Genomic DNA, 17,863 nt, shown 5'->3' with positions numbered 1-17,863 from the left:
TTTTTAAAAAAATACCAAAAAAAGAATAACCAAAATAAAAATTATTGCTTCAAAAACTTTTTTTATTTTTTAAATAAAAAAATAGGCAAAAGTTGGCCTAAAATTGGGCAAAATAGTTGTGTCTTTAGCATTTTCCGTGAACAATTCACTGCTACATGTAGCGGGCATGGTTCATTCATCCATCTCATTAATATATTATTTCTCTCTCCACATCTCTATTTTCCCAAAATTTTCGCTTACTATTTCTCTTTCATATCTCTCTTTTTCCAAAATTCCTCTTATTATTTCTCTCTCCACATCTCTCTTTTCCCAAGAGTTGAAAAATATGATATTTAGGAAAAATACAATCCTTATAAAAAAAAATAAAATTTAAATGATATAGATAAAAAAAAAAAAAAGATAATTGGATGTATAGTGTCTTTTAAAACTCATTAGCTAAACTAGATAAAGTGAGTTTTTATTTTTTATTTTTATTAGCCATTTTGCATAAAAATATACATAAATCAATGTGAATGCTTAGAGCAATGGTTTAGCAATTTCTTACTTTTATCTGAAATAGATAAGCAAAAAACTAAAAAAAACTTTTTACATCGGATTATGCATCTTTTGTTGCATTTGTGAACAGTGCACCACTACAGCCTACATGTAGCTGACATTATTCACACATTCATCTCATTAATATACTATTTATCTCTCTACATCGTTCTTTTTCCAAAAATTTCTCCTACTATTTTTCTTCCACATCTCTCTTTTCCCAAAAAATTTTCTTACTATTTTTCTCTACACGTCTCTTTTTTCTTAAAAGTTGAAAAATAAGATCTTTAGAAAAAATACAATCCTTAACAAAAAAAAAATTAAATGACATAGATAAAAAAAAAAAGAAAAAAAAAAGATAATGGAATGTATAGTGTACTTTAAAACTCATTAACTAAACAAAATAAAGTGAATTTTAATTAGTCATTTTGTATAAAAATATACATAAACTAATATAAATGCTCTTAACTCATTTTCATTTAGGGCCTAAGTAGAGGGAGATGTCAGATGTTTCCCATATGTGCGATGATCGGTGAGCCTAGGTCTTGGGTTGGGCCAGGCCTGCCTTTGGGCCAATAGGCATTCGGCTAGGCCTATTAGCCCTTACTAGGTTGTGGGCATTCCAACACTTGGTGGATAATTTACCAATCAAATAATTCTGTTTCAAAATCAATTATTTTCTCATTTATGTTGTTTCAAACGCGCAAACATCGTAAAAAAAATGTGACGCCCAACGGCCCAAATACGTGATCTTCATGATTAACCGCCTTATGGCGTTACGCGTTGGGGTTTTGCTAAACAGCAAGTACCCTTTTCTTTTGGACCGACCAATAAAGGAATATATATATATATATATTTGAAAGAAACCAAGAAAGGAATTAAAAGAGGAAAAGGCATTAGGTTTTGTATCTTTAAAACCTTCGCACCAAAAACCAAAAATACCGAAATTCTCCGATTCAAGTGATTCCTTATCCGAGTTCTATTCAACCCGGCGATTGACTCGGCCATGGCCGTTCGGTTCAAATTCAGGAGCTCAGCGAACTTCGATTCTGTAGACATTGGAGGACCTTACGTATCGGTTCGTGATCTGAAATCCAAGATCATTCGCCACAAGAACCTTGATATCTGTCAAGACTTTGATCTTCTATTCTCCGATGCCCTCACTGGTCAAGGTCAACTCTCCCTCCCTCTCTTGGTTCTCGAGAGACGGACCAACAGAATCGAGTTCAATTGTTTTGCTTTTTGTTTTTTGTTTTTTGTTTTTTTTTTCTCTGTTTGCAGTTTCTTCGTAAGTCTTTCTTTGTGTTTGGTTGCATGTGTTCCGAATATCATATTTGGTTGATTTCATTAGGGCCTTCTTCACAAAACCAATTTCGTACCCATATCAAGCTTTTGAAATGTACATAACACGATTTCCAATTACTTGTTACACACGATGGCTTCAGTTGTTTGAATTAGGTTTTACATAAGAATTTAAGCTAACGTTTATTCATATATTTACTATCATCTTTTTGAGAAGCCAACTGGAGGCTAGAAGTACTAAATTGAAAAATGTTTAAATTCAAAGGAGTTGAAGAGCATTTGTGTTAGTTGTATTTTTCTGTTTCTTCTTTCCCCCTTCTTCTTTCAAGTTTTCTGATATAGAGTTGTTATAACAATTTGTTTTTCTTTTTTTTTTTTTGTTTTTTGGGATTAATTCAGAGTACACTGACGAGAAATTTCAAATTCCGAGCGGTTCAAGTGTGATAATCAAAAGAGTGCCTGCTGGATCAGTTCCTTCCAATATGTAAGTTTTTAGCAATCGAGGACAGTTTGTATGTATGTGTTGTGAGTGATGACGCAAGTATAACTTAAACTTTTGCAAATTTTTCTGTATTAGTTGAGGCTGTATTGATATTCTCATGCAGTTTTTCTTACATAATACTGCTGTGTTGCAGGGCAAACTTTAACTCGCTTGAGACTGTTCAAAACAAGGACACTAGGATGGTTAGCTCAACTCTTCCTGCGGTATGTCAATAAAATTTTTCTTCTAGGAACCTAGTTTAAAAGCTGTCAAATAAATTAGAATGAAAAAAATAAGAATAACCAAGAAGGTTTTAAGGGTGGGATTTTAGATTGACTACAGCACCTTCAGTACAGTGGCCAAACAGCAACTGCTGTCTGTGACTAACATGTTGGTGCTGTCCTGTAAAGCCTATGTGCATATTTATCATGTAGTTTTATTTCTGGAGATGGCATTGTGCTCTATTTTACTATGGCTTTATCTACCTGCTTTCTTATTTTACTTTCCTATATCATTCGATTCCTCGGTATAACTTTTATATGTTACAGAATGTTGAAGTGGACAATTTTGATGACTTTGGGGTTGACTTGTATCCTGTTCCTGAGGCAACCTCATCTTGTGCTGATCTTGATACTGACATGAATGCATGCACTGGCAATGATGAGAAAAGTGATTATGTTGCAAGGTATACTTTTTATCCCTGGAATTCTACCTGCGCATGATTGTTGCCGATGCGTCAAACTTTGTCTAATCCTAGGCTTTTCCTCCCCTTCTTTCATAATTTATTCTTATGTGTATTCAGATGTTCTAAGCCATGTACGGAAGGATATCAGAAACTTGAAGGAAGTGACCTTAGTGAGGCTATTCCTAGAGGTATGTAATGTACCCGTACATATTTTTAAAAATCTTTGAGGTGTTAGCTCTATTCTTACCATGCACTTCAATTTCAGTATCAGGTCCTGCACATGGTGGGATTGAAGGGAATATGTCTGGGGAAAAACCAATGCTTAAAGTTGAAGAAGATACGAACATAAAAAGGTAGGATAAGAGTTAGTCATTTCCTTTTAATTTCTTTTGGTTGTTTGGCATCAAATATCTGATTCTTTTTGCCTTATGGAAATATGAAGAGTGGTTGATACCAGTCCTCCAGCCATGCAAAATGCGGACTTGCCATCGGAGCTAAAGTGCTCTCTTTGTGATTCATTTTTTAAGGAGGCTGTGATGATACCTTGCTGCCAGCATAGTTTTTGTCAGAAATGTAAGTTTTTTGTTATGGTACATACAATCATCTGTTAAATTGAACCTTACTTTCTTTCTTTTTATTTCTTTCCTTTTGAGTTTTTATTTTTCATTGAAGTTTTTTGAGCCTTGTGACAAACTTATATTTCCTCCTTTACAAAATTCTAATGCCAATTTATCTGCCTCAAGTTTTGAGAGGCCTTGGTGACCCTCAGTTGTTTTCTTTTTGTATCTTGATTGTGGATTTTTGGGTGCAGGCATTCGTCTGGTCCTGCTTGAGAAAAGGAGGTGTCCTAAGTGTTTTTCTACCAGATGCAGAGTAGAGGATTTGCTGCCAAATGTCTCTCTCAGGCAAGCAATTGAGCATTTCCTTGAGTCCCAAATTCTAACCACTGGTTCAGGCACTGCCTTTCAGCGATATGCTCCAGGTAGGGAAATTATCTACTGTTGAAATGTCCTTCCACCAACTAAATTCTGGTGAATAACTATTTAATAATGCAAAAAACAGATGGTGAATCTGGAATTCAAGCAAAAGATGTGTCTTGTGGTGTGACTATCTTTCAAAAAGAGCTAGAGCCCCATTCTCCCTCTGCAACAGGGAGGGGATCCAATCAAAATATGGTAGAATCTGCTTATGATCTACTGATCAGAAACAATGCATCCATGGGTGGCATTAATTCTCGTGTCAATGTGAATAATCCTTTGAAAGCACCTCCTTTGGCGCACAAGATAAATCAACATGGTTCTCGTCATCCTGTGGATATGGAAAATAGACATGGGGACTTGGCTGCTTTTGATGATTTTCAAGGAGAAAGTCAGCCCATCCATGAGGAAGGTATCATCTTATTAATTCTGTGACTTCATTGCCGGTGAATTCTCTAAGTAAGATAATCTTACTGTTTACAATGTTGGAGCTGCATTCTATACGTCAGGCTGTAACCATGATGTTGTTCCTGATATAGTGCAGCAGATGTATTCTTTAGTGGACATAAAATGTGTAGTATTGTCTGTGTGATATTTATCTTAGTCTGGCTCTGCAACTCTAATTTTTCTATTTCTGATGTTATCCCAGCTGAATCCAATCTCAAGAAAAAGAAGGGATTTTGGGTTAATAGTACTGCAGGTAGTATTTACATCTTTGGTTTATTTTTATTTTTATTTTTAAAAATTTCTTGGTCTCATTTCTAACCTCATATAGGCATCATCTCCAATATATCTTCTGTTTGTTCTGACACTTGCATTAAATTTGCAGATAGAGACAGGACTTTCATGGATACTGGAAGACACAAAAAGGTAATAGCTTTGACAAAAACTTGCATTATTAATGTGACAATTACCAAATGGTCACTATAATCTACATGCAAAGACTTTCATTCTGTGGACAGGCTTGCTAAGAACATAGACTAAGAATTAGGGACGCCCACCTGAGGATCCAAGTAGAAATATTATCTTACGAATCTAATTTCTGACTTTGAGAATCTGTTTGCTGGGTTTTTTGAGAAGTTCAAAATTTTGTTCTCACAAACCCCTGGTTTCTGTCCGTCTACTTGGACCCCTTCTATAAGATTGTACCTGATGCTCTCACGTAAAAGTCTTGTTTTTGAATCTTCCTGAGCTTTGTGTTGGAATTTTTCTTTCATGTTTCATTTTTTTCTTTGTTTGCTTGTTTTGATTCACCTGAAAACTGTTTCACTCAGTAGTTTGGTTCTCATTGGTGGTCAACACTGCCTCAAATTTCCTACCTGTTTGGGTTATTAACCAGGCTGTGAAAAATATTAAAAAAGGGAAAAAGTGAAACGTGTTGTGTGCATGTTGGAAACTTTTGTGAGGGTGTTTATTCTTTACTTTTCCCCTTTTAAACTGATCCAAGCTGCTGTATTGAAATCAGGGGGACCGTACGTGTTACATGTGTGGTTCACCAGACCATTTTGTAAGGGACTGCCCAGCTGCTTCCAGTCCACATCCTATGCTTCAGAGAGGTATAGTCTGGTTTCCCCTGTTATATTTCTTGTAAGTATATGTATTGTCTATGGCTTGTCTGGGATGCTAACTTTCTTTTGTGATTTTAGGAAATGCTATGTTTCCAGGAGTTATGCAGGGTTATGCCCGGCCGTTTTGGAATGGGACTCCCTTGTCCCATATCAGGCCCTATGGGAATCTATATTGCAATACTGGGATGATGCCCTTTAATGCAACCATGGTCCCAGCTGCCCCGTATGCTGTTCCTACATATATGCCATCTATGTATGGTGGCTTTCCTGGCTTCAGGTAAATTCTTTTCTTAATATATTGGTTTTGATCAACTTGCTCACTTTTTTTTTTTTTTTTTTTTTTTTTTAAAAATAAATAAATAAATAAAATTGCGTAATTTATTGCGTCATATAAAATTTGAAACTTAAACATTTTGCAGTGGATATGTGACGATGGGAGCTGCGGCACCTCAACTTGGGGGGATTGAGAAACACCATATAAGTCATCCAGAATATGTGGATTTTCAAAATTTTGGAAAGAGACAGAAAATCTCAAATGAGAATATGAGGAGGTAATTCTTTAATATCAGGCTATAACAATTTCGATAGAAGGCGTTTGGCTAATTTTTTTCTTGGCTATGCCTTTTTCTTTTTTTTTGTTATATATTTGGGATTAGCTTCATTGTTGTCCGCCGTACTTTCTTTTGTTATTAGCTTTGTGGTGTTTACGCATCTTCTTTATGATTGCAATGGATATGAATGCAAGTAATTCAGTTCTTACATGTAAATGCTCAAGTGCTTTCTGGATCTATCTTAGAGCAAATCTATTGGTTTGGTAAAGTTCTGAGAAGTGTTTTGGGCTTTGAAAAGAATCTTGGAAAAAGTGACAATTGAGAAATGTTTTAGTGGGGACCACATTTGAAAAAGTGTTTTCTTTGGGGTTTCACCAAAGATTTTTTTTTTTTTGGTAAACTAAGAAGTGTTTTTGAAAGAAAAAACTTAGAAGTATTTTCAAAAAATAAAACGAAAGCACAAAAGCCACAAAAATTAGTCTGTTGGAGATAGCCTCAATGGGGTGGTGGCTGTCACCCCTCTGAAGGCCATCCAACAGATCTGGTGGCCACCACGCTGATTTGGCGGCGGGCCCCATGGTGGCTGCCAAACAGATTGTTGGCCCGCTGTGTTTGCTATGCAAATTTGGCCCCACCATAAACTGCCAAATAGATCGGCAGCCATTGTGATGGCTGCTGCGTAGATTTGATGGCAGCCACTATGGTGGTTCGAGACGCATCTAGCGGCCCCGCAATGCCTTGCAGATCCGATGGCCTCCACCGAATCTATTTGGTGGCTCTATGATGGCTGCAGCCAAATCTTGTGGGGTGGCCTCCACCAATGGAGGCTAGACTATATATAATTTGTTATTTATTTATTATAAATAACAAAGGCAAACCTCTACACTTGAAAAAATGAGTATGTGTTTTCTAAAAATTCCTATATGAAGATGTGGGAAGTTTTTTAAAAGATTGTGTTTTATTTTTTGAAGACTTTTTTGTATTCCGTTTTGTTTTTTGGGAAGTGTTTTGATATTTATTTGAAAAGTTTGTTAATGGTGGGGGTCCGAAATTTACTTTTGTTCAACTGAGTTCTTTTGGGGAAGTGGTTATGGCACTACGTGCATGAGAGAGGCGCTATACAGGATGGTAGTGGATTTTAAATATGGCAGCTCGTGGGGTGGGTGATGTTTAAATGATGTTCATAGGTTATATGGGGTGGGGTTATGGAAAAGTGTTAAGAAGGGCTGGAGGGAGTTTTCTAGTCATACAAGATTTAATGTGGGTCACGACTTCAAGATTAGATATTGGCACGACATATGGTTTGAGAATTAGGCCCTTAAGGTAGCTTTTCCAGAGTTGAGAGTTCAATATTTTTTCTTTTTAAGGATGCTTCCATGGCATATCATTTAGAGTTTTCTAATGGCACTCATCAGTAGAAGGTTTATTTTATCAAAGTGGCGCATATGACTGGAAGGTGGATTTCTTTATCTCATTCTTCAATCTTTTGTATTCCTTTAGATTGAGATGGAGTGGTGAGGACAAGTTTTGTTGAGCCTCTTCCAAGAAGTTGTTCGATGTTAGATCATTCTATAGTGTCCTTGCTCCCCATGATATTACTTCTTTCCGTTGGAAGAGTATTTGGCGGAACAAGGTTCCCTTAAGAATAGCGTTCTTTGCTTAGTCGGCCGTTGTAGGGAAAATTCTCACTATGGATAACCTAAAGAAACGGCTTATCATAGTGATTGATTAGTGTTGTATATGTAAGAAGAGTGTGAAATTAGCTTGGGTCATTCATAGATGAGTGATAGACCTCTTTGCCTGTTGAAGGGGGTAGTTTGGTAGCTTTCATAGTGCTGTAGTGTGGAAGATGGTTCCACCTACCTAATGTGGTGTATTTTGAGGGAAATAAATTGTCGAAGTTTTGAAGTATGTGAGAGGACGATGGTAAAATTAAAGGCCCTTTTTCTTCAATGCACTTTACCATTAAACAATTGCTTTTGACTATAAAATTTATGGTTTTCATGATTTTCTTGATTTTTTTTTTTTAGTGTTTCTCTTTTATACTTCCTATGTGCTTGAATTGTGCCTTTGCGCTTTTTAATGAATTTTAATTACTTACAACAACAACAAAAAAAAAATTATTTGAGAAGTGTTTTGCAGCTTTTGAAAATTGTGCCAAACACGCTCTTAAGGTTTGCAAATCAATTTTGTTAAAATTTCTGGTTCTCTTTGTTAGATTAGTTGTTGTTTTGGGATATGCTTTGCAGATGTACGAAGTAATGTTTTTTTGCATTTTGTAAAAATTTGTTTTCATCATTTTTCTTGTACATGCTTGCGCTTTTTGTTAAAAAAATCATCATTTTTCTTGTCATAAGATTTCGTGTCCAGGTCTTTTGTACCATTTTGAATTTTAATGTGTGTCATTTGTAACTAGAGAGTTTTCCTGCTAACTAAAAATTAATATTCTCTCCGGAAATTTCTAAGATATATGTTAGATGGAATCCCTCTCTCTCTCTCTCTCTCTCTCTCATTTATGGAAATCCTTACCTGTAAGCTTTTGTCTTCTTTAGGTTCTCATGGAAAAATATTTACTGCATTGATCCTTCAATTTTTCTGATTTCTGTTAGTATTTCTTTGCTCACCAGAAACCGATCTCTCGATGATCGTGATGCTGATGATGATTTTAGTAACGGTGCCCCGTATAACGAGACAGAAAGATCACGTGGCTATAAATCTTCTATAAAGAGAGAAAAAAGTGTAAACTACTCCGATGGCAGCTTTACTCAGAGGTCACAGAAGAAAAGTCTGCATGATTATTATACAGATGACGACAACTTGGATGATGACAGACTTGAGAAGAGTTCTCATTCTTCAATTGCTGTTAGAGATCGGAGGTCATATCATCACCCGGAGAGACCAAGTTCAGAAGTAGAAGATATGCCCAGTAGCCCCGAGTGGCGTAGGAAAAAGAGCCACAAATATCATCATAGAAGCTCCAAAAAGCACAGTGAAAAAAGAGATGAGTGTGGTAGTGATTCTAGTCGGAGTCATCATCAAACTTATAAAGAAAACGAAGTTGAAAGAAAGAGAAATAGGCCTGACGACAAAAGGCACAATCACAAATGTCACAGCCACACAGAATCTGGTCTGGACCAAAGTCTTTCCATTGATCAGAAAAGGCAACAGAAAGAGAGCAGTCACACTTCCAGACATTCTAAGCACAATCCAAAGTCTGGTTCTGATGATCCGAGTTGTGACAGGTGGCAGATGGTTAGTGGATCCAATGAGGATGGCGGAGAACAGTATCATTCTTGTAAACGGAAAAGAGTTCATTAAAAGGGGCAGCGGACCTGACTGAGGTAAATATGTATATGTGTGGCATATCAACTTAGGTGATCAATCTGTTTCTCTCTCTCATTTCTATATAGATATCTTACTAACTTGGTTTGTTATTTAGCTTTGTTCTATCATCCTTAGTCTGCTTAGAAGTGTTGGATTTAGGACACACCTATTTTGGACCAATATAGGCTTGTTTGAGCTAATGTCAATTTCTGTTTTTTCTACAGATTTAGTTCATCTATCGCTTTCAAACTGTAACTATTTGTTAATATCTGTTAACTAACCCTCTTCACTTTTTTAGCTTGAGGTTTGGATGCTAGCAAACAAAAGTTTTAACAGAGCAGCATCGGTAAATTTTATATAGGGTTTGGAGCATTATGCCGTGCCTAAACTTCTCTTTGCAGATATTGTTGCAGCTGGCGGTGAAGGTATGTTTTCATTTCAGAAAAACTCAAAACAACCACACACCCCCAAAAAAACAAAAGCACCACAAGAAACATTAAAAGGCCTTTGGTGATGACTTCCCTCGACTCTTGGTACATTAAGGTCCTGTTTGGTTTGCGGAATAAGTATTCCATTAGGGAAATGAATAGGTATTATTGGGAATAGAAGAGGTTGGAATGAAATAAGTATTCCAATTCTTTAATTTGGTAACAATACATATTTCATAATTGGAATTGAACTAAAATTACTAAAAAGCCCATATGATTTCTAATTTTTCCAAAACTTAAATTAAAATAATAATAATAATAATAATAGTTGAAGGTGTGGGTGGCCGGCCACCCACAAGATTTTTTCTTTTTCTTTTTATATATTTATTTTAAAGTTCGAGAGAAAATTAAAAAAAAAAAATATATATATATATATATATAGTTAATTTGGAAAACCTTGTCAATTCCCTCAAGACTAGATATTCCTCTAATTTTTTAGAGGAATAACTATTCCTTTGTGTAAGGGGAATAACTATTCCTATGAATATGAGTCATATGACCATACCAAACCAAAAAATGAATGTTTTATAGAAATAGTTATTCCATTTCAGGGGTCTATTTCGCAAACTAAACGAGCCATAAGTTTCATTTTATGTTGTAGCTTGTCATGTAGGCATGTAAACCCCCTTGGCCCCTTCTACACCACCTGAAACCAGAGGAAAAAGGAACCATGTTGAGAGTCCATTGTGACAGATATTTTGGGTTCCATCCTTTGGTTGCATGCCAGCATTCTTTTGATATCAACAGCCAAGTGTCATTATTAACTTTCTTGGCCCAGAATCATTAGATTCCTGTTAGGTGACACTTAACGTTTTTCGTATTTTCAAAAGAATTTTTGGTTGGGTTTTCCTTTGCACAATTTCTTGAGGCAACCGAATTTAGACTTACCCTTTAGCCAACCCAATATGAGGTTCAATAGATGGTGAATACATCTCACCATCCTTACTTGAGGTTCAGCAGCTGGTCATCAATCATTCAGCGGAAAGCATCGTTAAGTTAAGAGTACCTAACCTCGTTTTGAAACGTGCATGCTTATAATTAGGTCATCCATTATTATCAGAAAGAAATAGAAAAATAAAATAAAAAGGTTGTGACCAATGGTAGCACGTTCTTGGAGTAATCGGTTATCAAGCACTTTTAAGCGAGTCTTGGAGTATTTTCTCCTAGAACGGGGATAGCAGTGACTCCCATTCAGATCAAGTATTCTACACCCATACACCCTTTTGATGTCGTCATGACATTTTTTTAATCAATGGTTAAATAGAGTAATGCAACGTATCATTATTTTATCTCCCAAAGTTGTTTTTTAAATCACCATTGGATCAAAATTTATTAGTAATTTATTTTAAATTTAATGGTAATTTTAAAAGTCACATCAATTTTATAAAGAATGTTATATAACATTACTCGGTAATCATGTCTTTTTAGTAGTGGCAAAAGTTTTCTTTTTATTTTATTTTTAATTTTTTATTAATATTCAAAAGGGTGGGCCGGAGAGACAAATTATAGCTATTTTTCATGGGCGTGACTATATATGGTAACATCTACCCACTGTGAGCTGTACAAGAGGAGTCTAAACAGTGGGAACCACAGGCGCTCTTCAAATCTAATTGAGGCATACTTTGATCTAGACTCACCAACGCATTAATGAGAATACAAGATAGTGAATATTATCAAGCATGTGTGGGGATTTTTCATTGCGGAGATTCAAATTCACGCATTAACACATGTTTTGACCACTTGAAAATTTTCTTAAGTCATTGAACCACCACCTTTGATGGTTCATAGTATCAAAGGTTGATCGCAAATCAATGTTGCAAATAACGGTGCTTACAAACAATTGTTAACCCAGTTATGGGACCTAACAAATGTCACTCATGCACTTCGTAGTAAATGCCAATTGTTCTGGGCCAAGTTACACAAATCATCCTTAGATGTTTCAGACTCATACAAAAAATACTTCGCATAGAAATGGGTGGCCATGTTTTGGGATTGAATTCCAGTAGTAGGCCCTTTCTTTTATTTGAGGATTAAGTGATAATTATTTGCACTAACACCCAACTGTTATTGATCCTTCAATCTAAAAATTGTATTAATATAATTTGCAAACTATATAAATTGTCAATGTCTACTCAATGACAAAAATATCTTTAATTTTTTTATAAAGAACTAAAAATTCTATTAGAAAAGCCTAAAAACTGTTAATTTTTTTATTTAAAAAAAAAAATTTTAAGGTGGCTAGAACATGACCACCACTTTGGTCAAATGGGGGTGGATCAACGTCCTTTGGTTGAACCACGCTAATGGCCATGGGGCTGGTCGAACCACCTCAAATGGCCATTGGGGTTGCTAAAACTACCCAAAAATGGATATGGTTACTTTTCTTTGGAGAAAAAAAAATGGTGGAATCGGGCTTGCACAATGTGCATACAATGTTACAATTTTGAAAGGAATTAAGGCCACATTTGATATGTGGAATAGATCACTTTTATGGAACGTTTTGGTTGCGACCATTCTTGGGAATAGCCATTTTCATTGGAATGGTTATTACCTTAAATGGAGGAACCGTCATTCTTCTAAAAAATTAGAGGAATAGCTATTATTAGAGAAACATTGTGTATTTTTTTTTTCTAAGAAAAAAAAATCATATTATATTTCTTTAAACCTTTTTTTTTTGGTCTAAAAAAGAAAAAAAAAAAAAATCGATTGAATTCTATGGGTGGTGGACGACCTCAAAACATCAAGTATGGACAAGACCACCCTCATGGCTCGGGAGTGGTCGTGGCCACTCGTAAGTGTTGTTGGGAGTGACCATAATCACCCCCAAGCGACATCGAGGGTGGCTGCAACCACCCTCAATAGCATCATGGGTGGTCGCTACTCACAATGTTCTGATATTCTCAATGAGAGCATGTGTTGTCAACAGGCCAATCCAAAGGCTAGGCGACTTAAGCTTTTGCCTAGGGCCCCCATTTAATAAGGCCTCAAAAAAAATTTTAATGAGGCCCAAAAAAAAAGACTTTTAAGCGAGTCTTGGAGTATTTTCTTCTAGAACGGGGATATCAGTGACTCCTATTCAGATCAAGTATTCTACACCCATACACCCTTTTGATATCGTCATGACATTTTTTTAATCAATGGTTAAATAGAGTAATGCAACATATCATTATTTTATCTCTCAAAGTTAATGTCGTTTTTTAAATCATCATTAGATCAAAATTTAATAGTAGTTTATTACAAATTTAATGGTAATTTTAAAAGTCACATCAATTTTATAAAGAACGTTATATAACTTTACTCGGTAATCATGTCTTTTTAGTAGTGTCAAAAGTTTTTTTTTTTAGTATTCAAAAGGGTAGGTTGGGGAGACAAATTATTGCTATCATACATGGGCGTGACAATATATAGTAGCATCTACCCGTTAGGACTTGCATAGGAGGAGTCTAGATAGTGGAAACCGCAGGCGCTCCTTAAAGTCTGATTGAGCCATAGCTTGATATAGTCTCACTAAGGCATTAATAAGAATACAAGACGGTTAATACTATCAGGCATATGTGGAGATTCTTTATTGCGGAGATTCAAATCCACGCCCAAGCACATGTTTTGACCACTTGAAAATTGTCTTAAGCCCTTGAACCACCACCCTTGATGGTTCATGGTATCAAAGGTTGATCGCAAATCAATGTTGCAAATAACGGTGCTTAGAAACTATTGTTAACCCAGTTATGGGACCTAACAAATGTCGCTCATGCACTTCGTAGTAAATGCCAATTGTTCTGGGCCAAGTTACACAAACCATCCTTAGATGTTTCAGACTCATACAAAAAATACTTTGCATAGGGGATGGGTGGCCTATGTTTTGGGATTGAATTCCAATAGTAGGCCCTTTCTTTTATTTGAGAATTAAGTGATAATTATTTGCACCAACACCCGACTGTCAATGATCCTTCAATCTAAAAATTGTATTAATATAATTTGCAAACTATATAAATTGTCAATGTCTACTCAATGACAAAAATATCCTTAATTTTTTTATTTTTAAATTTTAAAAAAGAACTAAAAATTCTATTAAAAAAGCTTAAAAACTTTTTTTAAAAAATTTTATTTTATTTTATTTTAGAGGAGGCTAGAACATGGCTATCACTATGGTCAAATGGGGGTGGATCAGCATCCTTTGGTTGAACCACGATAAAGGCCATGGGGCTGGTCGAACCACCCCAAATGGCCATTGGGGTGGCCATAACCACCCAAAAAGGGATATGGTTACTTTTCTTTGGAGAAAAAAAAATTGTGGAATTGGGTTTGCACAATGCGCATAGAATGTTACAATTTTGAAAGGAATTAAGGGCACATTTGATATGTGGAATAGACCACTTTGATGGAACGTTTTGGTTGCAGCCATTCCTGGAAATAGCCATTTTCATTGGAATGGTTATTATCTTAAATAGAGGAACCGTCATTCTTTTTTAAAATTAGAGGAATAGCTATTATTAGAGGAACATAATGTATATTTAAATTTTTTTTTAAAAAAAAATCATATTATATTTCTTTAAACCTTTTTTTTTTTTTGGTCTAAAAAAAGAAAAAGAATTTTTGATTGAATTCTATGGGTGGTGGACGACCCCAAAACATCAGGCATAAACAAGACCACCCTCATGGCTCGAGAGTGGTCGTGGCCACTCGTAAGTGTTGTTGGGAGTGACCATAATCACCCCCAAGCGAAGTCGAGGGTGGCTGCAACCACCCTCAATAGCATCATGGGTGGTCGGTACTCACAATGTTATGATATTCTCAATGAGAGCATGTGTTGTCAACAGAGCTGACCTAAGGTTAGGCAACTTAAGCTGTCGCCTAGGGCCCCCATTTAATAACGCCTCAAAAAAATTTTTAATAAGGCACAAAAAAAAAAAACATTGGTAAATTTTTTTTTTTTTTTTTGTGGAATTTTTTTTTTTTTTTTTTTTAATAAGGCCCAAAAAAAATTTCCATAGAAATTTAAGGCCTCTAATAATGGTAAATAAGTAATAAGGCCCATAATAAAAAAAATAAAATTAAATTAAAAAAAATTAAAAAAAAAAGAAGTAATAAGGCCCAATTTAAAGAGGACCATCATAATAATAATGAGGAAAAAGTACACTTTACCTCCCTAAAGTTTGGGGCGATTTTCAATTCGACCACCAATATTTCAATTTTTGCAATGTACCCCCCCAAACTTGCAAATTTTTTTTAATTCGACCACTTTCATCCAAAAGTTTTCATATTGCCCCTGATTTTTTTACTTTTTTATTTTTTATAAAATAAAAAAAAAAAAAAAATTGGGGGTTGCAAAAATGGTCAGATGGCCAAAGGGGTGGCTACGGCCAACCCGAATATTTTTTTTTTTAATTTTTTTATAAAAAATAAATAAATAAATAAATTATGGGCAATATGAAATTTTTTGGATGAAATTGGTCTAATTGAAAAAAAAATTGCAAGTTTGGGGGGGTGCATTGCAAAAATTGAAACATTGGTGGTCGAATTGAAAATTGCTCCAAACTTTGGGGGGGGGTAAGGTGTACTTTTCCCTAATAATAATAATAATTCATCGAAAAAAAAAAAAACTCTCTAACCAACATCTCTGTCTCTTTTCTAGAATTTGGAGAATGAAATATTATTAAAAAGCCTATCGCTAATGTCTATTGTTTCTGAGTGATGGAATTTCACATCAAAAGATGAATCAAATAGTATTATTTATTCTTAAAATGGAATGCAGGCTGTCTCTTGTCTCTTTGTTGTTGGAATTTCACATAAGAACGAGAACCTTCACTCATATCTATGATCTAGCCTGCAATTTTTGTGACTCTCTCAAAGATCAAAAACCTTCATGCTAATTCTCCAAACCTTCTTCCTCTCCAAAATGAGAAATCTCCAAGAACTCTCTAGTCTCTGCCTCTCTAAATCAGGTTTTATTGTTCTATTTTTATAATTTATTTTATTATAGTTAGAATATATATATATTTTTATATATATAAATTGTGTTTGTTTAATTTGTTAATATTTTTAATCAAACATGTCTATTAGTAGAAAATATGCATCTGGATATGAAAAACTTAAAAAGAAAAGTAGAGAAACTGATTGAATCTAAAATTTCCATAAAATAATAGAAAATGGCTAGTTTATTCAAAAGATTTAGATAGAGTATTTTGTTTTTGTTGCAAATTGTTTAATTCAAAACCTAATAGAACGCAACTAGATAATGAAGGAACTAATGACCGAAAAAATCTTAGTGCTAAACTTAAAAGTTATGAAACAACCAATGAACATATTATTAACATGAATGATTGGGTTGATTTAGAAATGAGATTGTTAAAAAATAAAACAATTGATAAAAATGTTTAAGAACTGCTTATCCTCCTGGGCATGAGGATAAACTGCTTAGCCCGTTGGGGGTGAAAGCTCTTGGGTTACCTGGTAACTGATTTTGGCGGGTGGGGCCAGTTACTCGTAGGAGTTTGATTAACGGTAAGGATTGTTGTACAGTATGCGTTTGCGACGTGCAATTAATCTGAGTAAAATTCTCTTACGATATCAAAAAAAAAAAAAAAAAAAAAAGTCCAAGAACAAATTAACCGAGAGAAAGATTATTGGAAAAGAGTATTGTTGAGATTTATTTTCAGAACTAAAAGTTTTAAAAGAAATTTTACAAATAGAAGAAAGTGCTGCAATTGACATATTCAATTATATAAAAAGACTTGATTCTTTTCCAAATGCATGTATCACTTATAGAATTTTATTAACAATATCTGTTACAGACTAAAGTTACTTCTGCAGAAAGAAGTTTTTCAAAATTAAAATTGATAAAATCCTACTTAAGATTAACAATGTCACAACATAGATTAAATTGATTAGCCATGTTATCAACTGAAAAAAGGATGTTAGAAAATCTTGATTATAAAAACTTAATCAGTAATTTTGTATCCCAAAATGCAAGAAGAATGATTTTTAAATAAAATATAATAATAATATTAAAATAAATATATTTTTTTACTTAAAAAAGTTTAGGCCTCATTTCAAAGTTTCGCCTAAGGCCCCAAAATACATTAGGCTGCCCTGGACTTGTCAACAAATAAAAGAATATGAATTATCATTCCATTTTAACTTCTTCTATTTTTAGTTATACCCATTCATATTTTTAAAAGAATAACAATTTTGGGTACCAAATGTGTTCTAAGAGTTGCTTGCTCACTTCTCCTTTCTTTCTAACCAGGAAAATGAACGACACTTATCCTTTGTGCAAATGGATTATTATTATCATATTATCATTCATCCATTGTTGATGTAATTACCAGCAAATTATATATTTTGTTTTCTTTTTAAATTTTGGGAAATTATACACAACCCCCTTGTACTTTCAAGCTTTTGGACATTGAAACCCCAAATTCTAATTAAATAAAAGGGAAAAATCCACTTTACTCCCCTGAAGTTTCAGGAGTTTTTCAATTTGGACCCCAAAGTTTAAAAAGTGGCAATGTACCCTCCAATGTTTCAAAAATTTTCAATTTAAACCTTCCGTTAATAATTTCCGTTAAATTGGACGGAAATCTCTAAAATTACATAATTACCCTCAGGCTTTTTTTAAAAAAAATTTCCATCCAATTTAACGGAAATTGTAACGGAAGGTTTAAATTGAAAATTTTTGAAACATTGGGGGGATACATTGCCACTTTTTAAACTTTGGGGTTCAAATTGAAAAACTCCTGAAACTTCAGGGGGGTAAAGTGGATTTTCCCCTAAATAAAATAACAAATCAATTTTGAGCATTTGCAAATCAATATCTCCTTCAATATTTTTTGTCAAATAAATAATAGAAATATAATGAAACTACAATTATGCTTCAAATAAAAAAGAAAAAAAAAAAAAGTGGCTTAGGTTGTCACCCAGAGTAGCCATCATTGGATCTCTTTAAAAACTGTG

General features: G+C 34.5%; 1 protein-coding gene across 1 annotated transcript; it reads left to right on the top strand.

Annotated features, from left to right (window-relative positions):
- Nucleotides 1-1,428: 1,428 nt before the first annotated feature.
- Nucleotides 1,429-9,810, top strand: LOC132185890 (uncharacterized). The gene is made up of 15 exons (XM_059599697.2): nt 1,429-1,706; nt 2,236-2,320; nt 2,472-2,541; nt 2,866-3,002; nt 3,120-3,190; nt 3,268-3,355; nt 3,445-3,575; nt 3,814-3,984; nt 4,065-4,391; nt 4,629-4,679; nt 4,809-4,849; nt 5,445-5,535; nt 5,626-5,824; nt 5,967-6,098; nt 8,726-9,810. The coding sequence occupies exons 1-15, from the start codon at nt 1,541-1,543 to the stop codon at nt 9,414-9,416; spliced, it is 2,451 nt and encodes an 816-aa protein (XP_059455680.2). The 5' UTR covers nt 1,429-1,540; the 3' UTR covers nt 9,417-9,810.
- The last annotated feature ends 8,053 nt before the right edge of the window (nt 9,811-17,863 follow it).

This window comes from Corylus avellana, chromosome 7, assembly GCF_965113065.1.
Source record: "Corylus avellana chromosome 7, dhCorAvel1.hap1.2, whole genome shotgun sequence".
Classification (NCBI taxonomy): Eukaryota; Viridiplantae; Streptophyta; class Magnoliopsida; order Fagales; family Betulaceae; genus Corylus; species Corylus avellana.
The sequence above is the reverse complement of the archived record's forward strand: the minus strand, read 5'-3'. Positions and strand labels throughout refer to the sequence as shown.